General features: G+C 38.9%; 1 protein-coding gene across 1 annotated transcript in view; it reads left to right on the top strand.

The window, feature by feature from the left end:
• The window catches only part of LOC141441190 (uncharacterized), a 73,424-nt gene that overhangs the window by 1,967 nt on the left and 44,741 nt on the right, over positions 1-26,716 (top strand). Inside the window, exons 3-7 of the mRNA XM_074105866.1 lie at positions 6,238-6,329; positions 7,197-7,298; positions 22,792-22,905; positions 24,233-24,390; positions 25,004-25,111. Of these exons, the coding sequence (XP_073961967.1) occupies positions 6,238-6,329; positions 7,197-7,298; positions 22,792-22,905; positions 24,233-24,390; positions 25,004-25,111 (574 nt within the window). The remainder of the gene's footprint in view (positions 1-6,237; positions 6,330-7,196; positions 7,299-22,791; positions 22,906-24,232; positions 24,391-25,003; positions 25,112-26,716) is intronic.

Below are 26,716 nucleotides of genomic sequence, written 5' to 3' on the forward strand. Positions count from 1 at the left end.
TTAGTTTTAATTTGAAATTCGAAATTTTAGAGCATATTGTGGATTAAGGGCTGGTAGTTCTGGCAACAATTACATAATTACCTACATTATTTTGAAATACACTACGTTTTTTTATGATGTTGGTACTATGTGCTTTAAGTTAAGAATAACATTTATTAAAATACGACGTATACAATAATTACTTAACAAATATGAAATTACAAAACAAAGAAAAATTTAATTAAAACTAACTCTACTTTACGTTTGAGAATAGTAGGTACGTTAAAATTTAGAACCCATAGCATACGAGTAAAACTATGTCAGAGGTACAGTCGAACAAATTGAATCATGACTCAGGGTGGAACCTTTTAACACTATGATTTCCTTGACAAAAGTATGAGATGCCAACATGACATTAGTAGCACAAAGGTTCCACCCTGGTTCATCATTCGATTTTCGACTGTATGTACTGTTTAGTTTTACACACTACCTATAATATCCGACACTGGAGCACAAACACTCGTATATTTTATAGGTACAATTACTTATCTGTCCGGACCAAGGATCGAACCCGCGACCTCAAGCTTCGTAGTCAGGTTCTCTAACAGGCAATCCGGTCGTCCTTTACAACATACCCACTCGAAACATAAGTACTTGTATTGAAATAATAACCTGCTGTGGCACACGGGCCAGAAAAAAAAACAAAAGCCTCGCGCAAGAATTCTAAATTCAAAAAAATCACTCAGTTTTTAACGGTTATCCCTCGTCTCGCGTGCTCGGGGGGTGGTAATGTGCTAATGAATAGCGAAGGAGGGGCGCGGGGGCACGGGGATGGGCGGGGCTCCCTTGGGATTGGCCGCGCTAGCGTCATCTATTATTCATAAAATAGTTTTTGAGTCGCGCCAGTGTCGTTTTAACCGAGTTACATCAAAACTAACCTAATAAGGATCATGTCACTTTTGATTAGTCCCGAAAGCTCGCTTTTTTGGCAACGATCAAAGACCCTTAACAAAATTATCCAGCGTTATTTCATTACGGCCGTCGAAAATGACAGGCCGGCCGGCGTAATTGGGAAATTGTTAATTTTTAAAATCTATTAACGAATTGCCGGACGGGTGGGGGTTAACTTTAAAAGCGTAGTGGAAAAAAGTGGCTTAAGCGGATCGCTTAAAAATGCATAAAGCAATTTGGCGCGCGGCAATCACATCCCGACGAGCTGCTGCGGCCGTTGCTTTAGTTCGGGAAACCATGGAAACCTTGGTGTTAACCCCTAATAAAAGAGGGGTACCTTACAACGTTGCGGGCTTTAAGCGTTTACTTAACGAGCAGAATTCAGAGTGCTAGGACATAATAAAGGTACCCAAAAGATGATGATGATGATGATGATGATGAAATGCCGTCACTGTCGCGTGTCATGTATGCGCTTGACATTCCGTCACGTTCCTGTTACGGTGACGGCATGATACGGTGCGGTGGGTAGAGTCCTTTACAATTAATGATTTTCTTAAAAGCAATTACCACTGGATACATGGTCATCCTTAATTAACTATTGAATTAAAGTAGGTAGAAGCTTCAAGTGTCATATAATGACAACTTATTATGCTTTTTTTAAATTTAGTTTACAAAAAAATATGCCTACACCCGAATTGAAAAACTCCTTTTTTGAAGTCGGTTGAAAATTGTCTTATGCAGAGGATATCTATTCAAATAGCGAACCTACTGTGTTAAAAATAAAGTACTTGTGATGTAGGTAGGTACATATATATGTAAAATATACCTCGTTGAGTTTCTTGCCGAATTCTTCTCAACAGAGGTTTTTCCGAGCCGGTGGTAAGTAGATTTTTTTGACATTCATAAGTGCTTGTTATAGCCTAAATTGAATAAAGATATTTTGACTTTAATTTTGATATAAATGTTCATAGTCTAAACACTCACTAACTAAACCATTAGTAGGGTGGCAATGAATTTTTATTAAAAGTTATTTTCAACTTAAAAATATTATAAAAAAGCTTGGTTCCATACAATGAGGGCTATCGTTTTTTGTCTCACTAGATGGCGCACTGCTGCGTGAGGCTTTCAAAGTCTGTTATTACGGGCGTGAAAACAAAGTTTAGATTAAAATCATATTTAATACACCTTAAAACCGTACCATACAAATATCGAGCATGCCACAGTGTTGCATAGTCCCCGTTTTGTTCGGAAAAAAGGGAGGACAAAGGTTTCCGAAAGACAAAACTCTCAAAACACAGACATTCATTGCCCCGGAACGCATATTTGCCATAATTAATTTCAGATATTGCAAAATATTCACAAAATTATTCTAATTATAAATAAACCCGCGTAGCTCACCCAAAAACTATGAGATTTGACATTTCGGAGACCTCACGCTACACTAGCGCCTCTAGTGGCGAATTCATACGCGATAGCCCTCATTGGGACTTATTCGTGATCACCACCAATTTTAAATTAGAAAAATTGGTCTAACTAAAGGCTAAAAAATATACAACCTACTGCAGATAGGTCCAACTTTACTAAGGATAGTTCTCTCTCCCTCGCCTCGCCGGATGGGGGCAACTTTTTAATTTCCGCCCTAGGGGATTTTTCTACGTGATGAAGCTTCAATTATTAACATTCAATTAATGAAAATATTTATAATCCAGAGTAATCCACGCTTTGGTTTTAAATTTTCTTTTTCGGTCCCGGTTTTTGTTTATCTTTGCGAGGTTTATTTTTATTATGCAAGTCGTTTAGGGTTTCGTACCTTCGCTGTTTGTCTGACTGTCTTTGTGTCTGTTAAGACTCTTTTTCCTGGAGTGCCAAGAGGGGGAGGGGGTATCTGATTAAATTTAATATGGGCCACTTATACCTACTTCGTTTTTTTAGCATTAGAAAAAGGGTAAACAATCTTGACGAGCCTTTTTACAGTAACTGTTACTTATGATATCAAAAGCATGTAAATGATCTTTCTAATTATTACTATTTGCTGTGACTTATTTTTCAAAAGTGTTTTTCGATAAAAAGACACGTCAAGATTGCTTACCTTCTTTCTAATGCTAAAAAAAGGAAGTATAGGACTATGGTATGTATGTATGTAAACTTTTTACTGCATATACAGACATGGAATAAACAAACACAATAGACAAACGTTGAGATTCCTGTACTATGGTATGCGCCGGTTGCCCGCAAATCTCGCAATGTCGTCAGTTCACTTAGGGGCTGTTTCACCATCCATTGATTAGCGTTAACCGACGGTTAAATGTGATGCCGTCTCCGTCTATTCGAACAAAACAAATAGAGACAGCATCACATTTAACCGTCAGTTAGCACTAATCAATGGATGGTGAAACAGCCCCTTAGTGGGAGACCAACCAGCGCCTCGTCTTTCGGTTCGCGGTCGCTACTCCAGACGGGCTACTACGAAATTGGAAGTTCGTATCGTACCGTCCCTCTCACTCCCTTGTTAAATAATATAAGCGTCAGCGGGACGGCGTGATATGAAGTTCGAATTTTGCACTTCATAGTATAGGCTCAGGGTTTTTCACCCCCAACGGTTATCTGTTCTTCGAGCGTTGTGGCCCGTCCACTGCCACTTCAACTTACAAATAGTTTGAGCTATTCTCAATATAAAAAATACTTGAGTTCCTATTATAACCGACTTCAAAAAAAGGAGGAGGTTATCAATTGAGTTGTATTTTTTTCGACATTTACTCACTTCGCACTCAAAGACACCATAACTTATATTAATAATACTTATCCCTTATCTTCGACACAATTGCATTAATAGATGGAACAAAAATGACCCAACTTAATAAGTTAGTACCTATAGCAGTCAATTTATACCAAATTTAAAATTCAATAACTGAACGCTAAAAGTATCGCTTCAAAAATTCATCATTAATGGATTCATAAAATTAAACGTGGACATTTTAAAATGTTAATTGGATATCGCGTCAATAAATGTTAACTTTGGACAAATTTGTACATTTTAATTAATATTGTATCGTGTTACCGACGATGGATAAAAATGCATCAATGAGCTATTGTTATTGCAGTTGTGACCCTTAAATTGAGTGTGCACCACAATGGACATGATTCAGGACTATCTTTTTGTATTTCTTTTTAATGTAGAATTTGTTGGATGGACTGTAATGTAAAGACGAGGTTTGGATCATGAACTTTTTCAATTTGGCTAATTTAAGGGTTAGTTCACTTTAAAGCTTTTTTAATTTTATTAAGACATTAATGTTTTTTATAAGATCACTTCGAGGTTAAAAACCGGGATTAAAAATAGACTAAATATTGTTTTGTATTGTGTTGTAAATGATAAACTTTTTATTGTACATAAAAACAAAAGAAATTAGCAAATAACAATATAATAAGATGTAAAAAGGCGAACTTATCCCTTAAAGGGATCTCTTCTCTAATATTTTTTACGTCATTCTTTTTTCCATTCCCTAGGGCATCAACCTTGTTGTCACCCAAGGGCCCAGGCAAGCCTCAAAACCATTGCGTGACAGTAAGTTACTTCATAATCATCACCATCTCAGTCTATATACATCCCACTGCTGAACACAGGCCTCCTCTCAGAATGAGAGGTCTTGGCCGTATATAGTTCCTACGCTGGCCTAGTGAGAATGGGGAACTTCACACACACCATTGATTTGCTTTGCAGTTTGTGCAGGCTTCCTCGTGATGTTTTCCTTCACCGCAAAGCTCGTGGTGAATTCCAGATGTAATTCCGCATGATAATATGAATTTAGAAAAAGACAGAGGTGCGAGCCCGGATTTGAACCTACTATCCTCTGCTTGAGAGCTACCACGGCTGAGGGTTCCTTATAATCATTTTTTCAACGGAACCCAACAAGACCAAAGCCTTCGCTTCCCGCCTTAAATAACAGCACACTTAATAGATAGAGTCAATTAAGCAACAAAAAGTCAAGTTTGGCCACCCTAGGGTGTCCCCACTTCATTTAACTGCTGGGGCGGAGTAATGGTGCGCGTATCCGGCCTTTTCAGACCGTGGGGTCACTCTAGCGTACGCTATTGAGATTTGGTACGTTTGTGTTTATGTTAATAGCTGGTAATAGACTTGTGGGGTGTCTGCACTTATAAGTGTATCAGTAAATGTTGTTTTTGCGTTCTGTAATCACGATATTCTTACAGGGTCTACAATATCGTATCGTCGAATGATTGTTTGTCCTAAAGTAGTGTATGTTCTATTGTCGATTGTCATATTATACCTAAATGCGAAAGTTTGTACCTAAGTCTGTTTTTTTGCTTGTTACTTCATCACGTCATTGAGATAAAATTCGGAATTCAGATAGTTTGAGTCCCGGAGAAGGACATAAGATAATTTAAACCCCGGAAAATAGCATAGTTCTCGCGGGACAGTGATAAACGAATTCTGCACGGACGGAGTCGCAGGTAACGGTTAGTTGTTAACTATATTGAAACTATTCACTTTTCAGGAAATTTATAAAATAAGCGTAACCTAACCTAAGCCATTCTAAGTAGGTAATCATATAATTTTAAGAAGTGATCATTTCAAGAAGTGGGCATTTTAAGAAGTGGTAATTTCAAGAAGTGGTAATTTCAAGAAGTGGTAATTTCTCTTTGTAGTCCTAAACCGCCGGAGGATTTTTGGCCACATCGTGGTATCCGATTGAGTTGAAATTTGGTACCTATACCTACTTATGTAAATCCGCTGACTAAGTATAAGTATACAATGATTTGGTAGTGAAATTCTGGTAGGTATTCCGACCAGAATAGTCTCCGCAGGATAGAACTCTTCAACAGTTAATGACATTGAGTTAAAAATTGGTACATTATGTATGTAGTTTGGATGACAATTGCAAGTACACTCAACAAAAAGTACGGTCGAAATAAATAAAACTTTAAGTTAGGTACTTATCAGAGTTTTACTACACTTGTTTTGTTTTTATTGTTAATTTTTCCTCATGATTGAAATATAGTTAGTTTTTCGTGTACCTACATATAAAAATATATTGACGGTGTGTGACTTCTAAGTGTATACTATTTCTCTTACAATTTAGCATATTCCTTGACCCGTAGGTACCTACTGGTGTATAAACCCGTCTATGTAAATAAAGGACAGGAATACGACCAATCGTCTCTGTTGCAACCACGAGTCACTCATCTTTTTCTTATTGTCTCGATACCATATTTATTGAGCAGTACTGAAGTGCCAACCCATACATGTAAGAGAAGGACAGGAATACAGTGTCTTCCTTGTTGCAGACACGAGCTACTCGTACCATCCGGCGATACACGATGACACATTCGTGCGGCGAAAGCAGCGGCGCAATCGCACCACCTTCACGCTGCAACAGGTAATACCCTAATACCAATAGGAGATGTCCAGAGGACACCAGGGACGAGGGTCTCATCATCATCATATCAGCCATAGGACGTCCACTGGTGGACGTAGGCTTTCCACGTACGAGAGGAGGGTCTAAAAAAAAAAAAGTTTTTGTAGGTCTATGTATATGAATATTCAGTTTTTAGACCCTCTCCTAAGACTAAATGTGCGCGTGTAAGGTAATTACCCGACTGCTCCAAGGAGGGTTATGTTTTTTTAGATGGTGGAAAGTATTTTCAGATTTTTCTTATTGTTTGTGCTACTCGTATAAAGAGCTGTCATCTAACCAAATTTCAAGTTTCTAGGACAACTGGTAGTACCCTATAGGCTTTGATTCCCTAAAAAATTACTGGAAATACCTACACTTTTTACCGTCTCTTTTGATTTTATTCATTTTTTTTTCACTGCTCCAAGTGGTAGCACACCTGCGGCCGTATTGTCTAATGGTGATTTTCCACCGGCGAGGCGAGACGAGACGAGGTGAGACGAGAATTGAAATTTGTATGCATTCTCGCGCGCCCGCCGCGGGCCGCCGCGGGCACTGCCATACAAATTTCAATTCTCGTCTCGCCTCGTCGGTGGAAAACCACCTTAATGCGCAGGCGCCCGCGATCACATTCAACATCCCTTTCTTTCTACCCTCATTCTATTCAGAAGGAAGTTGTGAAAACGTTTGTGATTCGGAGTGACAATAGGTAAGGCCTCCGATATTTCAGGTTCACCTCTACCCGATCCCTAAAAAATCTGGTTTTGTTAATCTATGAGCTAATGAATTACTCCGTTTTATTCAAATCAAAACGTCTCTGAGTGCAGCGGTTAACTTATCTTTAATCGACAGCTGGAGGAGTTGGAAACGGCGTTCGCGCAGACGCACTACCCGGACGTGTTCACGCGGGAAGACCTGGCGCTCAAAATTAACCTCACCGAAGCCAGGGTGCAGGTCAGTAGACAATCATTGACACGTTTTTTTTTTACAAGCTTTCCATAAGTAACATATAATCATTGATCGTGTGGTGTCGGGTTAGAATTAGACCTCTCCATTTCTTCCGTGGATGTCGTAAGAGGCGACTAAGGATATAAGGTTAAGGTATACCGTAGGCAACAGGCTAGCAACCTGTCACTATTGTACCGTTTTTGTCAAACTTAAAACCTAAAATTGCTAAAAGTGGCTCCGAAGCGGTAACGTTTCGTGTGCTCTGGCTCTGCCTACCCCATTTGAGAATACAGGCGTGATGTTTGTGTGTGTAATCATTGATCGAATAACTTCGGATCCTCTTGGTAATGCTCGAAATAACATGCAAAAGTGTGCGCGCGGCTCGCGGAGTAAGTCAGCTGTCAAAATAGACCCATAAATGAATGGCCTTCAATTAAAAACTCGGCAGAATGTTCACATCCCCATTCGCATTCGCCAATGATACCCGAAAATTGATATTAGTTACATCACTACTAGACATTACACACGGACCAAGGGCTTTGCCTTAACCAGGTCGTCGCTCCATCTTGAAGGAGGCCTACCGACAGCTCGTCTCCCAGTCCGCGGACGCCATTCGAAAACCTTCTGACCCCATCGGCTATCAGTCCTGCGAGCGATGTGCCCCGCCCACTGCAAAACCTATTCTACTCAATATTACGTTTAAACTCAAACAATATTAAAGCATTACTCATTACTTATTGTATACAAAATTGAGGCCCATGAAAGTTTAAGCGGCGTGCACACTGGCAGTAAAGACAAGATTTACGAGCTCGACGCCGGATCGCGTTAGACGCGGGATGTAAATTGACGACTTTACTGTGATGGGGATGATTTTTGTACGTGTGTACTGGTCTTTATATAGAGTCGAGTAGTAAGTAGGTGCGTTTTTAAGGGAATTTACGAACGGTGTTTCGAATTTTTAATTAAAATGAACTATTGCCACGCTGACCGACCAGCCGTTAGTTGATATCACACCGTAAAGGTGGAATTAGAATTTAATTCTTTGCTAATTTTCGCGTTTCATTTTGTCTCTTTCACTCAAAATGACACGTCCGAACACAAAAAGGAACGAAGGTGACAACGAAATGTAAGAAAAATTCACGTGAACCGTCTGGTAAGCTACTTTTAGAAGTAGGTAAACGAAAATTTGCTAAGTACCCTTTTTGTATCCAAGAAAAATAGCAACGAAATAGTGTAGGTGCCTCTTACCGTCGCGCATCCCCGACGAGTCCGAAACAAATATATTCCGCATGGCACCGAATCGACCCCACACCACGTGTCGCTCGAAAAACATCTAGGTAAATTACGTCATTTGCATGCAATATTTGGGCACACGCCGCGCATCGCGACTCGGTTTTAGGCAAATTGCTGCGAGCAACCGAGCGTGTTTTATTTATGCCCAAATAAAAATTGCCCAATTCCGTCGGCTGGGCACGAAACTGGTACAATTTAGTGGCTCGCTGTCGCTCCAGGCCTACGTGAATGGGTTTTATGGGCTAAACGGGAGTTTGGAAATCGGGCCGAAGTGTTTGGTTAACCCCTAATGGCTGGAGGGATGATTTCGGAAAGTAATTTTCGCGGTTGTTATTTTTTGTTGCGGGTTTATGTGCGATATACTTATCGGCGGGTAATGCGATGTTACACGCGTATAAAGCTATAAAATAAGCCAAAGGTTTCGTAGATAGATACTTTGCATTGAAAGGATTTTTAAGAGACTACACTGACTGATATAATTCTTTGAAGCTTATAATCATGTAGGTACACACACCACACATTTTTTATGAAAATATATTAAAAATGCCAACTTAAGACACAATTTTTTTTTTAAATTTAAACCATCATAAAAACAGATACTATGTATATAGTTATGGTCAAGCCTGTTCATTACGTGATTGAATTTCTAAAGATTTTATTTAGTGGATTAGTAAAGTTAAAAAATGTTTTTTAAATGAGAGTAAAATTGCACAGCCTACTAATTTAATTGCATTTCATTTTCCAAACTATCTTCATCAGCTCCAAACATAACAAGCCCATCAAAACTCTTGAAAAATTGACCACCGAAACTGAACTGGTCCACTTTCGCAGCAAATTGACAAACCTGACAGGCGATCCGGCCCGTAAGACACCAATTCTGTCCATCCGTCGAACAGCTTCCATTAGTTAACTAGCATTGTCAAAAGCCACTCTAGTTGGCAAAACCACCAAAACAGCTGAGAATCGAACATTGACCCATCCAATACTGTAAGAACTCTAAATCCGCTGGGATACTATGTTATCCGAGGGTTGCGGTAAACTGGTTGTATGTAACGCGTTTAAGTCGTTCATCTCGGAATGGTATTACGGTATGGCTGCCCCTCGGCCCGGCCCCTTTCGCACCTTTCCAAACGTGTTACCGGGATTAAGGGGTGTCGCTGAATGATTTGTGGCTTTAGCTGACTTAGGATGTTTATGCCTAGAGGAATATTGACAGGCACTCGGCGATTCGCGTCAACTACATTTTGCACTTTGAAGGAATTTAATACAATAAACTTAATCTAATGACTCTATTGGACACCAACACATAGGTAGTAAGCAGTACAGAAAACACAGACTCAATTTATTGTTTTTGTCAAACAGAATAATTGTGATTTATATACTATTTTTGTTGACGGTGCTTGATTATTGCGGAAGTCAGGGTAGAGAATAAACATACTTAATGCAAGATTATTTTGTCTAACTTATTTATTTATCGTATGGCTTACAAATAACGCTTAAATGATAGTTTAAATTTACATTTCCTAAGGTATTCTGCTAACTTGTTAGTTGTTGTTGTTAGTCGTTAAAAAGTACAACAGCAGCCGAGAGAGTTAGAAAAATATATCTATCTATTATATTCCCAGGAATCGGAATAAAATCCGAAAAGGATTAGAGGTATTATGAAATTTGGCCAGTGTTTTTATACGAAACATTAATGAAATCAACGACGACGACAACACGACAGCGACGAATTTTTGGAATTCCCATGGAAATTTAATAAAATCTTGAAATTTCAATTCAACTGCCGTTTCTTCTAGTTTACGTGTGGAAAGCCTCGAGTAAAGTCTAATAATTAATAAATAATTGAATTTTTATCCTCTTTCTTGGTAAACTACGTGAAAATGTTGATTTTAAATATAAAGAAATTTTTATTCCCTTTTCCCTTCTCCCTGGTTGGTCCTTGCCAAAAGTCAAGGCTGTTTTTTTTAATTTACCAAATATCCCAAAATATTTAAATAATTTATTTGAAGTAAATTGCACCAAACTATAAAACAGTTTATCGAATATTATTAACCAACCAGGGAGTTTCAAGTAAAGGAGTTTCGAAGCGTGGGCTCCTTGACGATACTCCCGCGGATGAATTGGACTGAATTGATGGATCGAACAAATAAGGGACTAAAAAATTGGTAACATGATATTTACCAAAAGTAATCGTGGTCAATATTTGATGGATAAAGTACTTAGGTACCATATTTAATAAATAAAAGAATTTAGCATAGGTACACTTATTAAATAAGTAAATTGTGTATTATTTTAAGTTTGATGTCGAAATAAAATGATGTCTATGTCTGTCTTAAAAAGTGATTTAAAAAAAAGCTTGTTTTAAAATTAAACGATTATTAGCTTGAAATTTTCTTACAGTTTTAAGTTTTAATGCCAATTTTTATAATTATTAGTTTCAAGAAAGAAAAAAATGTTTATTAACCGTGAAGTGAACCGTGATTAAAGCGTGATTTGATTTCTAACTGGACTGAACTTGCTTAAAACTGTCGCACAATTGACATTGACTTTACTAATAGCCATAATAATATTATTTACCTACCTAACATTGACGCCAGTCTTTTACAACAATAACTGATAACCCTAAAGCATCTTGGTAATATAATTGAGCCGGCTTTCAATTTGATTCGCATCCTCGTCCAGCGGGAGTGTCGGTGATAATTCGCCCGAAAAATATAAAAAGGAAGCTTTGGGAGCAGCTGTCAGACATATTGGATTACGCGAGGCACGAATGCCGTGGCGCCGCGCGGAACATACCTTTCTAGTGAGTTTTGAGTATCGAATTAGTGTGTGACAGATTGAGATGTTGCATTTCGATTTTTCAATAGATAAATAAATAAATTTCATGGGACACCTCAAACCGACCTAGTTCCTCAAATTCAAATTCAAATTCAAATGATTTATTCAGTAAATAGGCCGCAATGGGCACTTTTACACGTCATGTTTTTAAACTACCAGCGCTTTCGGAAAGACCATCATTGCCAAGAAGAATGCGCCGCAAGAAACTTGGCAGAAAGTTATTTTTTCATAAAAATATAATTACAAATAAAATACTTAAAAACTATATTATACAATTAAAGAAAAAAAATACAAAAAATAATAATAAAAGAAATACAGGGATCCTAACTAAGCAAAGCTTGTACTATGGATACTAGGCAACGCATAAACATACTTATATAGATAAATACATACTTAAATACATATTAGATATAATCACTTAAAAAAAATATCATAAGGTCGCGGGTGAGCAAAGAAATTGTTTTAGTTCATTTACTTAATATCAAACGAAAATAAATAAAAAATAAAAAAGTTGTAGTGTACTTACACTCAATTCTTTCGTTCCATCTTGGTGGGTGCCGTAGAACGTCCAGCGACGTCGAGGCAGATTGAGATCGCCGGCCGATTTGGACACGTACGCAAAGGACTGGCCTGACATAGCGTCAGAACGGGAGTTGTGGAGGTCAAGAGGGGAGGCTTTGCCCAGCAGAAGGACACTAAGGCTGTGTAAAAAAACACTCTCTTCTAAGTCGCTACACTTTTGATAGAGGGGTCATGGTGAGGGGTTAGGTATGGCCGTCCAACAAGGATCAGAGTGAAGCAGTGAGTGTGTGAAGTAGTGAGTATGTTTGTTACTCCTTCACGCTGAAACAGCTGGACGGATTTGGATGAAATTACGTACGTAGATAGCTGGACATCTGGAATAAAACATACGAGTAGGCTACTGTTTATTCCGATATTGCCACGGGATAGGGATAAAATCTCGTAATAACAACCGCTGGGCTTAACTTGATTGTTTTTAATGTAACGTCAATGAAAACCACGATTTAATTTTCGGAAATTCCCACGGGATTTTTTTTAAATCCAGAAATTTCAATTCAGCTGCTGGATCTAATGAGCTGGATTTAGGTGTGCGAAGCCGCGGGTAAACGCTAGTTACGCATAAACTTCATTATGTTCATCTCTATGTATGACAAAGAGATACGCAGATGAATAGTGTAGCTTAGCTACAGTAATATAAGGTTCCGTTTGACACCCTTTGAGTACGGAGTCCTAAAAAAGAAGTAGCAGGTATTAGTAGTATTATTATTATTATTTAGAAGCCTGTAGAGGTGTCCCACTGCTGGGCAAAGGCCTCCCCCCATGTCCTCCAGGTCTGCCTCGCCGCCGAAGTCTGTTTTGTGGTATCCAGTCTGTGGCTATTTTAGCCCACCTATTGGGTTCCATGCGGCTGATTAGTAGTATTTACTAAAAAAAAAACATCCTTACGTTTTAGATATTTATGAGAAAATGGTACTTTAGATGTATTTAAATACATACTTATATACGCTATACGCCCGCATAATGCTCGATAAACATAAACCTCCTCCGGGCAGTCGAGTAAAAATGTCATTTGCGAGTAATAGTCAACACAATTATCAACAAAAAAGCACTAAAACGTGAAATCTAATTCAATACGACTTTGACATAGGGCTCTTGCGTCGCGCTAAAACAATGGTCTTGTCTCGACATCCAAGGCATTACAGGAACAATGACACTTGTGACATCCTTAAAACAACCAATTTAAGACGACACCCGAACGTTCCAAAATACACCCTAACAACTTGAGTTAAGAATGCTATCAACTGAGTTTAGAAATCGGTTGTACGATAGGCCGTTGATGCCCACAGCTCCTTAGGTAGTCGTATGTTGTACGATTGAAGTACCCTTGGCATTTTGGGGATAGGGTGTTAACAGCGAAAGATTTTAAATCACGTTGCTATTAGAAGCATTTTGGATTTTAATGCGTTAGTACATATGGTTGAAATTTGAGTGAAGTAGAATTGGTAGTTCAGTTTTTTTGGTTTGGTAGTTGCAGTAGGGTTGTAGAGTATAGTAAAAGTGGTGTTTTCCAAGTAATTGCTTGTTGAATTGTTATAGTGCGAAGTGTTTGCGCTGTTGAAGTGTATTGTGAATTCATGAGAGTCTTTAATAAATTTTGTTTTAATTATTGTGTACTTGGTATTGTATGAGTTTTTTTAATTGCAACAATGTTTCGCTACTACAGAACCCTATGGCCCAATGGGTCATGGGTTCTACAAGCATTGTCACTTTGGGTGTGCAATTTGCTGAGCTAAATAAATATGTCGGGAACTTTGTGTTGGAGTAGCGACTTTATATTATTTATGCGGCAAAAAGATAAAAAAACCGGCCAAGAGCGTTGCAGACACGCCCAACATAGGGTTCCGTAGCTATTACGAAAAAATCAAGTAATATTTTTATAAGGATTTCGTATTGTGTATGGAATTTTCCAAGTTTACGTAGGTATATTTTATACCTTAGGCTGCTATTCTCCTTAACTACTAATAATTCTCAAGCAATCTTTAGCCGTTATAATTTTGCAAGTAAATTAGATATATTTTATACCATCCTGCATTTTTTTTTACCACCCAACTGTTTAGATTTTAGAGGGGGCGGGTAACGCTCGATTTTAATGAAAATTTGCACTTTAAAGTTGAATATTTCGCAAACAGCTCACTAAATCGAAAAATCGTCTGGGCAACCCCCCAATGGTTTTAAAAGACCTATCCAACGCTAGCGGTAGAGGGAGACTCCTAAGAGATGGACGGATGACATCCGGCAGCAAGCCGGCATTAACTGGATGAAGGTGGCAGGGGACAGACAGACGTGGAAACGGGAAGAGGAGGCCTACGTTCGAAGACGGACGCAACAAGGGCTGCTATAGATAGATAGATCCAACGTTATCCCACACTATAGGATTAGTCGACAAAAAATATCACCCCCACTTTACGTCTGTGGGAGATACCCTAATTTTTTTTTATATTACCTCTTTGTCGGCGTGACTGATATGTATATTAATGCCAAATTACAGCTTTCTAGTTGGTACTAACGGTATCTGAGCTAAGCCGCGAACAGACAGACAGACAGAAGGACAGACATGGCAAAACTATAAGGGTCCCTAAAAAGAAACACAAGGTATTATTTTAGCTCTTTACTTGTTAGTCAACTTTAACCCTTTTCCCTTATATAATTTAAGACCCTTTTCTAGGGCCCGCCAATTTGGATACGGTTCTACAAACTGAATCATAGTTTTATATTGTTTACCTATGACGGATTAATTTAAAGACGAATATTTTCTTTTAATTACTTAATTGATTTTGTTTAGCAAAATCCAATATTTGTGCCCTTTATGTGGTTGATTGTACCTAAACGCGCTCTGCCTGGAAAATGGTTAGTTGGAAAATTAAAAAAAAAAAAACTTTTACGCTGAAATATTTCATATTAACGTTTATGATACCGAGTATAATGTTATACAACGAGGATCTATCAGAAGAACCCCGAAGTTGCCAAATAACCTATCACAATTAAACACCGACTATCACATTTCAATTTGCACCGAGAACGCTAATTTTACGGCCCCTGGGGGTTTCCCTCTTATCCCATGGGGTAACCCTACCGCCGTGCGACACTCACTAACGATGCGACCCCATCGACCCCCTGCTATATATAAATTACCCCGATAATTTTTAAAATAGGTAATAATTAATTTTGTTAAGATCATACAATGATTCTCTTTCAGAATACGCTTTTTGTTAATTTCTACACTAGTCTTTTCTTTACCGGTGGATTCGCTCTCAATAAATGCATTCCGCCAGTTCAATCTGAGTTATCTACGTGATATATCAAAATTCCAACGGGAATTCCCATTATGCTACATCCTGAGGCCGTATTTTACTGAGGACGTAAAATTTCGATCGCGAGCTTCAGAAACGTTAGACATAACGTTTCTGAAGCTCGCGATCGAAATTTTTATATCTTCAGACTTAGCGGTTAATATTGCGAGATTTTATACGAATAAAGTTTGATCCTGTGGAATCCCACTTCCCACTAACACTCGTATAAATTATAAATGCGTACTTTTTTAAGTCTATTTGTTTATTTGTTACGTCATCGCGTCTAAACCGCTAAAACGATTTAGATGAAATTCGGTATACAGATAGTTTGAGCCCCGGAGAAGGACATAGGATAGTTTAATCGAGAAAAACTAACAAAAATGCAATGTTGCCAGCTCAGCAGGTATAAGTACCTAGTACCTATTTTTTTTTTACCTAAGTCTTTCGTATCCATTGATCAATGCAAAAACGGTGAACGCTTTGTCCGCGCTCCAGTCTTTTTGAATTAATTGTCTCGCGATCAATTAAGCGTGGCGCTACGAAGTGTTCCACTCAGTTAGGCTTGACTGATTGACAGCAACCGAGTGTCAAAGCGTGGCTCGTGTGACAGGTTTGGAACCCCCGGCAACGAGGGGGTTTCTTAAGTTGCCTGTAGCATCATGTTTTCGGAGGGCTTTAACCTTTTGATCAGATAGGATCTTCGTCATCCCAGCCTATAAAGTCATAAACGTCCGACTGCTGGGCATAGGCCTCATCTTAGAATGAGAGGACTTGGCCTAGCTAGTTTCGGAAACATCATATAATAATTAACGGACCTTATACCGTTAGCCGATGACAGCTTGTACCTACAGCTTTACTTGTCAATTAGAGGATCCAGTATTCGATAGCCTTTATGTATTTTTAAGCGACATCTATCGGCGACAAGCGGAACTAAATTCCCACTTGCAACTTTCACATTTCTGGAAGGGAATACACACAATATTTCTCTTATGTTCCGAGACTTTAAAACTAACCTAAAACCGTTATTCTGACTTCTGACACACCTAATCCCGGACTAAGAGAAACCTATTAGCCCCGCGTCTCATACCCGCGAGACGGCGGTCTGAATAATCCAAAAGATAATTTGCCAAAACAGGTTAGACGCGATACATCTTCCATTTTACGAGAATTACACCACTCAACGCGGAATCTAATTATTCGATGTTTGGTTGGATGTGAGAAGAGTCTTTATAGACGTGTTAAGCGGACGTTAATGGACAAGTATTAGCTTTTTAGTGACAAAGATACACTTCACTGTCCCCATACAATGCTTTTTTAAGATACGGCCGGTTCCCTAACTTATGTACTTATCTACTTTTTCATACAGTTGCATAGAAAATTGGATGTTAAAGCACCGACTGTACCTACTCCACGTTTTTATCCTTACTACACATATTTATCGTAAGTATTTATTAAAAAAATATCACTATCTAATGACAAAAAAAAAACATCAGATAATGAGGAAAGGCTTTCGCTATACGCTCACGTTGCAAGAATACAAACAAACACACAAAACACTGCTTTACGTTCAGATAATAAAAATAGGTACCTAGGTCGGAACTTTTTACCTTTTTAAACTTTCGTGATTTTCACTCGTAGTCAAAATACCACAAACGGGACTCTCACGCTAAAACACACGAGTAATATTTACCTCGACGTTTCAACCACATTACAGTGGCCGTGGTCACGAGTAGACTGAAGTGTGGGGTGTCATGTCTGCTTAGCAGCGCGAGTCCTTCGAACTACCCGCACTTAATCACAAAAAGAACTTTTTATGGTTTATGAGCTTACTCCAAAAGGCTTTCGTGAGTCATATACGAGTCATTAAGAGGGAAGTTGTTAATAAACGTGGCAAAAAGCGGAAACGGCTCTAACAATTTCGATGAAATTTGCTATATGGAGGATTATTGCTAGCCCGTGAGAACTGTGTGTGTTCCGGGATTTCAATTATCCTATGTCCTTCCCAGGTCACAAATTATCTGCATATGAAATACTTTATTTTTATTGGCTCAACCTACAGAAAGGAAGAGTAACTTTCTGATTTAGGTGGGTATAAATATTTATTAGAATTGAGCTACTTTCTTGCTTCAAGAAATAAATTCGTAAAGCGATACCACATCCAAAACCACGGACGTTCGACGTTTTTCTCTAAGAAAGCTTTCTGGGTCTTAGCGGGGATAACCGAGGATTTATCCGATCCCAGGAGCGGGGGGGGGGCTATAAGAGGGGTCTAATCATGTGATGAAAAACTTAGTACCACAAGTTCGAGTTAATATTGTGAGGGATTTTTGGATCGTCGTGTGATGGCTTGGTGATTAAATTTTCGTGATTGAGTTAGGTTCTAAGTTGGTGCTAATTGTGACTATAGCTCGCTCACTAAACTGAAAGAAAATATGGGAAAAAATTGGATCGAGGCCTCGTCTTAAATTCTTTTCCTTTCCATAACAGCATTCGCTACAAATGTCATAAGATCTAGTATTAACTGGTTTCCTTAAACGTTTGCATTCCAATGTCATACTATGGGCACTATGGCCGTCATAGAGTTTCCTATAGGGTATTCACTCCAGCATCGGTCGTTGTTATAAGTTGCTATAATATAATAATATAGAACAGTGGTGTATAATGAAAAATTTCAATAGACAACCAGGATTAAAAAAGACACTACAACAACAACAATCGCAACGAGCGCAGAACGGGCGAAATGTTAGCAAATAGAGAAAATCAAGGCTGCCCGGCGGGAACCAAGTTGTTACGAGGCCAGGCCGCTGATTTAGGTAGAATAAGGTTTAGCTAAATTGTCAGCGCTATATAATTAAAGACTGGGTGGGTGAAGTCATATCATAATCATCATCCCAGCCTATATAAGTCCCACTGCTGGACACAGGGCTCCTCTCAGAGTGCAGTCATAATAAAAAATAGTGGCGCCAATACACAAAAGCTCGTAATTATCAATGTTTATATGTACAAGCCATATTTACTTAGCCCTGTCAAACGTAAATTAAAACGTCAACCGATATTCCATTTCCCACAAAAACCGCCCGTCAAAATGATCTCCACAATTTTCATCACGTGTCAAGCAAAGCCGACGTATGCAATTCAGAATATTAGCCGACAACCTCAAGTGCCAACACTCACAACTCACATACAATCTCGGCTCGTATAGGAGCCACTGGATTTATAGAGACGGTTTCTCAACTGCCAACACGCTCCGTTCGCGTAGAACAGTGGCTACGAAAGGAGCTACCGGGTTTAGTGGGAGACATTTTACTTAAAGAGTTTCCACCGTTTTCTCAGAATTTTCCACAGTCATTAACTCCTAACTTTGACTCGCATGTGTTTTAAAACATTACCGTGCTCTGACATAATTAAGCAGGTACAAACTTTTAAGTAGGTGAGTGCCGAGACTTAACGGTTCTAATGTGTGTTTAAAAGTTGTTTCGGATTCGTTTTGGAAGGATAATTATGTTGCATGAAATGCTGTGCTTTTAAGATTTGAGAGGGTTCCTTCGCGTTGGGTTTGTGTTCCTTCGCGTTCGAATAATAACCTTATTAATTTTTAGCGGCACTATTTGTAAGTAATTTACTTAATGCTATCGATACGACTCTATTTCTAAGGCCGAGGACGTGTCAGATATTTTTGCACGCTCCGCTGTGGCAGATATTAATACAGGTGTCTGTACCCTACGTGGAATAAATGAAGACCTCCTCCAAAGATACCTCTTAATGACATACGTCCTTCTTCCACAAACAGATTATATGTTTAGGAGATTTCATTTAATTTATTTAACCATAAAGGAAGCTCTACTCAAAATCCGCCCGGATTGCTACCACCATCTTGCTCGCTAATCCTGCCGTGAAGCAGCTGTGCTTGCACTGTTGTGTTTCGGCGTGGAGAGTAAGACAGCCGGTGAAATTGTGCACTTGAGGTATTCCATCTTAGGCCTCTAGGTTGGCAACGCATCTGCAATACCCCTGGTGTTGCAGATGTTTATGGGCGGTGGTGATCTCTTACCATCAGGAGACCCACTTGCTCGTTTTCCATCCAGTCGAATAAAAAAAAGCTCAGCTTTCTGGGTCCAAGAGTTTGTTCTGGACGTTGATGAGTCAGTCAAGATTTTTTTTACACGGTGTTTTAAAATGAATTCTGAATATTTCTGTAGATCGTTGGGTTAGTTTGATTGAACACTCCTGAACATTTTATTTATCGTAGATTAAAAATATAATCTCGCCTTTGACACTTTAAACATCAATAACTTCACTGTGCTGTTTATTAAACCAATCCAATCATCTCGTAGAACATTCTAGATTGCTAGATGAACTGAATGCTTGTACTATATGAAAAGATTTCCACTTGATTGCCTAAAAATCAACGAACCACTATCGAATCAAAAATATCAACAAAAGTTAACAAAACCATCCAACTTCATTGCAAAAACTCCACAACCCTTAAACAGCGCTATAACAGCTTTTATTCTCTTTATAACAACCACCACAGCACAAAGGAACCGATTACAGACCACCCGCTAAAGTGCGTTACACACTTCACACTGCACTAAACAATACATTTGTTATTATTTAACCCGAACAGTAACTAAACGCAAACAAACGAACAGAACGGTAGGCAATTACGGGACCCCTGCCGTCTGTAACACCCCTTATACAAGCGATCAAATCACCAATATAGTTTGACCCACGATCTTTAACGATCCTTTCCGATTTTATATCAAAATGGTCTTTATGCGAAGAGTGAGGTAGGTCAAAGTTAATTGGTTATGGAAGTTAAGAACGACAAGGTGACAAGTTGACATGTGTTCTTGTTAGATTACAACCTTGTGAATTTTGGGGTAAATTAGTCGGTGTTTAGAGTGAATGCGTGGATGTAAAGTGGGTGGTGATCAATTTGTTTTCTAATCCGTGTTATTTTAATGTAATAGGTTAATGCAGCCTATCTTTTGTATGGGCCATAAATAAATGTGTTGTAGCAATGGCGTGGACTGCAGAATTGATTATCAACATGGTTCAAAAATAATCGATAAAATGTGTGTACGAGAATGAGCTAATGACCTATGAATATAATTCGGATAATAATTTTACAACGGGTCCTTAATAGCTTCTTTATCACACACATAATCAAAGAACATTAAGTCGCCAGCCCTAGTAATAAAGAAAAAAATCCTCACACGTAGGGGAGCCGGGGTTGCTTAAATATTAATTCTACCCTAAGTACGATAAAAACTATTAGGCCGGCCTCGGAGGATTATGGCGGGATTATTATTTTAACGAAATTAGCTTACGATAGCTGAGGGACCGGAGGGGCATAGAGCACAAAACCAGAGAGTACAGAGCGCGGATTTGTGAAATCACTAACCTAACCTAACCTAACCTAACCCACCCTGGAGGAAATAATGTCAAAAAAAAAACAGTACTAGCGTTTGTCCGCAATTTAATTTGTGAAGTACCTAATTGTTTGCGTGTGAGAACTAAACATACGATGTCCCGGGATAAAATCTGTCTTTCTTAGGGAGTCAGCGAGTAAGCATGAAAGCGTAACAAACAAACAATAAGTAATCACATTTTCACCACTTTTAAATGATATTTTCGAGAAAATTTCGTCTCCTAAAGTATGCACCTAAGAACTAACTAATTCAATTCAATTCTTGAAAGTATAGCTCCATCGATACTATCGATGATTCCGGCAATGTCGAGATTGGAAAAGTATCAGTATCACTATCAGTTTAGCCGTTGTTCGGTAGATAAGAAGAACTTACAAAGCTTTGAAATGTTTCCATTACTTTTCTAAATGTCAAAGTGACAGATAAAAAGAAACGAATATTAAGTTTTAAAATAAATTATGATCGTTCATCCACCATTACGTCTCATATTTCGTTTTCTAGATTTTTTTTCTTGTACAACGGCAAAACCTACTAGACACTGGCAAAATTGTCCTCCAATGGACAGCGCCGTATTTTTCTAAAAAACAACAACAAAATAAATTATGACACCAGTTCATTGAACATTATTGTTTTCAGTAGGTACTTTTAAAAACTCAACCAGTTAATTCCTCCATGATATCGACACAGTCGCACAGCTCTTATCAGAAATTCCCGATGATAAATTAAACTAATCAGACAGGTGGCAAGGCATTGATTACTATTATTTGTTAATTTATCAATCAATGAAAATTTTCAGAATTACAGTTACTGTTGATACCAATACCTATAAATTTCAAAACATGAAAGTAATCACAATCAAATATACGAGTAATACAATACTTACCAACAATAATCACAAATAATAATAATATATATAAAAAATAAGGATTTTTCATTATTTTTCATCCTTGCTTCTTTAAAGCGACGAAGACCACACCCTCCGTCCAGAATTCGGAGTGCAGGAACATCTGCTGGTGCTTAGTCGGCACTTGATGTGGTATTGGATGTGGTGTTTATAAAAACAATTAAGGACTGTAAAAAAAATCAAGCTTCTCTATAGAAACCGGTTTTAATACCTACTTGCGCCTCTGGGCCGTCGCATCACAGCGAGATTTCATAGCACTCACCCACTAGAGGGCTTATTAAAAGTAAATTGCGAAAATTGCAGTGCAAATGTGCCCCGACGCTGTTCGGGTAACCAGCTTACCGTCGCCAGCATTACTCGACCCCCCTTCCCCAACTGTTGATTCTTAATCGAAGCTCCGCGGTAATTGGCAATGAAATCGCAATGACCAGCGACTGAACTCTATGGGCGTGCTTTTCAAAGGGAATCACAGGTCTTTGCATCTGGTCCCGAAGTTTCGCACCCCTGTACTTTAGGGGTATATCAAAATGATATTTAATCTTTGAGTTATAACAAGCTGGGATGGGGAGCGGGCTATTGTGGTGCTTGTAGTGTTTTTGAGATATTTATGGGTCAAGATGAGGATAAGCCTTGGATTTGACTTGTAATGGGTTTTGGGAGAATCATTTGTCATTGCTGATGATGTTTGCAATACTTTAAGGCATCGCTATTAGTCATATCGGCACGAATAGGTCTTCAAAGATATCTGAACGAAATTCCGTCTCATCCAAGGAAGCGTTCACTTAAAATTCCGATTTCTAGACCCTCTACTTTCGAAAGAACAAATTGACAGCCAGAAGAACGTTGACGAATTGACAAATTTGGGCCAAATGTTAAAAAAAATGTTTTATGTGTATATGTCTTAATAATTATGTCAAAGTCAAAGTCCCAATATATGTTTATTCAATTTAGACTACAACAAGTACTTATGAATCTAAAAATCTACCACCCACTAGAGGGTCAATAATCCAATCCCACTGAAACAAATAATCAGTAGAAAGGAAAACATTATAAGTTGGCGCTGACTATGACTAGATAAAGAGTTTAAACCTACGGCATTTTTAATAAGGCAACAATATTATCAACGTACATACCTAGATCGCTTGCTTTATTAACAGGTGTGGTTTCAAAATCGGCGGGCAAAATGGCGGAAAGCGGAGCGTCTAAAGGAAGAGCAGCGGAAACGGGAGGGCGCCGAGGTCCTCCCGAAGAGGGACCCTGCTGACGATAAGGTGAGTTACGAGAGCACTTTTGACAGAGAATGGTAGAAAACATTTTCCCTTAGAGCAGCGGTTCTTAACCTTTTAGTTAGGAGGACCATTTGACAAAATTTCTGTCTTGCCATGGACCACCAACTGTTTCAAGGTAATATACGGTAAAAGTAAAATTGTTGTAAATAAATAAGCGCAGTTGCGACCGCTACTTGACTGGCGCGTCGTTTTGCCAATTCGTTGTTGATGGCTTCGCGGACTATTTCGAGTTCTTCCAGGGACTACCAGTGGTCCGCGGACCACCGGTTAAGAACCACTGCCTTAGAGAATTAGCAAGTTGAAGTGGCAGTGTGGGCTAAACGAATACCGTTGGAGTAAACGAATTCTTGAGTGGAGACCGCGTTTTAACAAACATAGTGTACTTAGAATGCCCTCCGGCCAGGTGGAGTGACGATATGCGAAAGGCTATTAGTAGAAGCTGGACGACAAGGTGCAATGGCGCTCATTGGGGGAGGTCTATGCCCAGCAGTGGACTGATATGGTTCCCATTGTTTACGCATATTTTTTATGTCATAATTCTATTTTGCATAACCTGTTTACGCATAATAGTATTTATGCCGAAACTGTTTTCGCATAACAGTTTACGCAGAATTCCCTTACGCATAACCAATGTAAGCCGAATTGTGAATTCGTAATAGGTACGTAAGCTGATGCCGATGATGATGGTTACAGGGAATTGCCACATTGTCAATTGGGGCTGGAAAATAAAGATGAAGTATCATGAAAGGAATCCAGAACACTTCGTCCACCAGTTGAGGAAGTACAAATCTGTGCAAGGATTTTTCAGGGGAAATTTCCATTCAAGATGGCGTCAGGTTTTTGACGTGTCCTGTATGTACTGAAATATTGATCAAATCCAATTAAATATTCTTGATAAACTTTTACAACGGTAGTCATTTGAACTTGGATAGATAGACAACAAGTAACCAAACAGGGGTTCCTTTCCTTCTTTTGGGACACAGAACCCTAATAATTTAATGTTAACAGTTTAACTCATGAATCATGAATATGAGTATAACTCTGGCTGGGCCGACCCAAATTATTCGGTTTTTCGGGAGACCATTGTCAAGGGGTCGCTGTAAGTATAGGTAGTTCCACCAGAGTTAAGTGAATGATTACAAGCATAGCTACAAAAGTAACTGATTGCATAAAAGGAGAATGAATGAAATCAATGAGTAAATGTCAAAATCCTGCTGTCATTACACGACATGTCCTTGTGTGCGTGACCGCAAGTCTGGTGGAACTGGGTACCTATACTAAATGATCAAAACTATTGCTATTATTGCAGGGCTCTTCAGAGTGCATGTCCCGGGGCTCAGCGGAGGCCTCCCCGGTGTCTGGCGGGGCGTCGCCGCGCGCGTCGCCGCCCGCGACGCCGGGCTCGCCGCGTCGCTCGCCGCACCGCTCGCCGCGCCGCTCGCCGAACAGGTCGCCGAGGCCTGACAGGTCATTTCATGTTTGCATGTGTAGGATTTTTTTTTGTTATTCTTAATAGCGGTTTTGTAGGATATTTCAATTTCAAAGAAGTGCTTACCTTAAGTTTCGAATGAAATTGAACCATGGCACACATTAGATTATACTAGCGTTGCATATTTTCGGTTGGTAGGTTTATTAAATTTGTTCGTTAATTTCAAGAGAAAGATGTTAAAAAAAAAGTATTTTAATTATAGTTCGGCCAGGATTTTTTTAGGAAAACCTAACGAACCACTCGTGATTAGTTTTTTAACATACTAAATATTTCATATATAAAATACTAGGTATTCATCCATTAAACAGATGGGTACAAATCTTCTCCAACTCGGACCTTTCTTAGACCATTATGAAATATTTACTACCCCATTTTTTATTTATTTTCCACTATGATTCCTTGATACAGTCGAACCATTTGATTCCTGTCCCACTGTAGAACGTTCTCACAGTGTCATAATAAATTTCCTTGTCAAGCAATGCGATGTCACTATGACTTTTCCTACGAAAAGGTTCCACAGTGGATCACGATTTAGTTGGCCCGAGTGTACTTATAGGAGTTTCTTTGACTCTACTTTGTTATTGTACTCAGATCGGAGACGAGTTGTGCGTCGCCTGCGCCGTCGGTCGGCAGCGCAGGCTCGAGGGACGCGGCGCCGGAGCCCCGCCCTCCCCACCACATATTCTCACCCTTCGACCAGTGAGTACTTTATGCTTTATAATAGAAGAGACGACTAACTTAATCCGAGAGCGATTCTATAGTGCAGGTATATTTTTTTAACATTATTTGTTTTATGTTCCTTGAATCGACTAGGTATTCGATGAATTGATAGTTTATTAGCTCAAAAAAGTGAGCATCTGTTCTAATTAGTGTGGAATAACACTTTTCGGTGTACTTACGACATATACAGCGGGTGGGTACCTACTCCACGAAACCGATTGTTCCCGAACGCCACACGAAAGTCCACGAACTCAGTTTCGGTTTCGGCATTAGTTTCGGCAAAGTTTCTGGTGTACATAATAACGTAATATGAAAAAGTGCATCTCTTAAGTAGGTATGTAGGTACCTAATGAGTGGGCTGCAGCGCTCTCTATCGCCAATTACAAAGTCCGACTCTAGTAGTTGGAAGCCAAGGGGAAAACAACACCCTATTTTCCCATGAAAGTTGTCATGAAGGTTCACCACTGACCCTTAACGAGACTACGAGCACTCTGACAAAAGTGTAGCGACTTAGAAGAGAAGAGACTACTAGAGAGAAGACTATTAGAAAGTGCACTTTCCGAGTACTAAATAATCTTTCCAAAGCAGAAAAATCATATTCATATCTATAGGGTGACGGCTCCAATCATGGACATGTTAAAGCACAGTAGTATCCAGTAACGGCCAGATAGGATTCAATGCCTTATAGCTCACCATTCATGAACTTTACCAGTTATGATCATCAGTTATTTGCACTGTGTTATTAGTTTTAGATAAAGTAGCATCCGTTTCTTAATATTGGGTTAGCGGAAAAAAAACTCCATTATTGGTTCCTGTCCATGACTGGTGCCCTCACCCTACCTATTTAAAAGATATTCTTATTTCTAGCCAGTACAAACATGGACTCTGTATTGGAACGTAATAAAAAAAAAGTAATTATCTTTTTATGTGTGTTGGCAACACTGTGCCCCTTGGCCTCCGACCTCTGACCTAGCCGGTCTCATTAATATTAACTCTTAAGATTGTAAATAATACTATATAAATAAACCACTGAAGACCTTAACAAGAATATTTATTTAACAATAATACATGGCGCAGCCGGTTACAAGGGCGTAGCAACATCATACTTTGTAGTGCACCTTTTTTGGAAAGTGGTGTTTTACCACCTTAAGCCGTCAAAAATACGTATAACACACACCACTGGCACATCATATGGGAATAGTGAGTTTATATACGGCATAAAAGGCGCCATTATACTGTAGTACTTTACAGTCGTAATTTTTTACAGCTCTAAACGGAGAATTACTTAGTCGGCCGGTGGTCGCTGACTGGCAATTAAGGCTACATGCGATGTTTAATTAAAGATAATCGTATTGCGCGCGCAGGCTGACTCACTTGTTGATGAGTTAATTTTGAAGAGCATTTTAGCGTTCATTAAAGTTTAAGATCATTTATAAGTAGCCGCTAACTGGTCTATTAGTAAGCATTATCTAGGTCCTAATAGTACCTTTTCAACGAGATTGACGGGATGCGGTTTACTATGTTATATATAAACTTTTTAGAGACTGGGTGTTTTGTGCCCTATCGATATAAGTATCTAAAAGA

Source organism: Choristoneura fumiferana, chromosome 23, assembly GCF_025370935.1.
Source record: "Choristoneura fumiferana chromosome 23, NRCan_CFum_1, whole genome shotgun sequence".
In the NCBI taxonomy this organism is placed as follows: Eukaryota; Metazoa; Arthropoda; class Insecta; order Lepidoptera; family Tortricidae; genus Choristoneura; species Choristoneura fumiferana.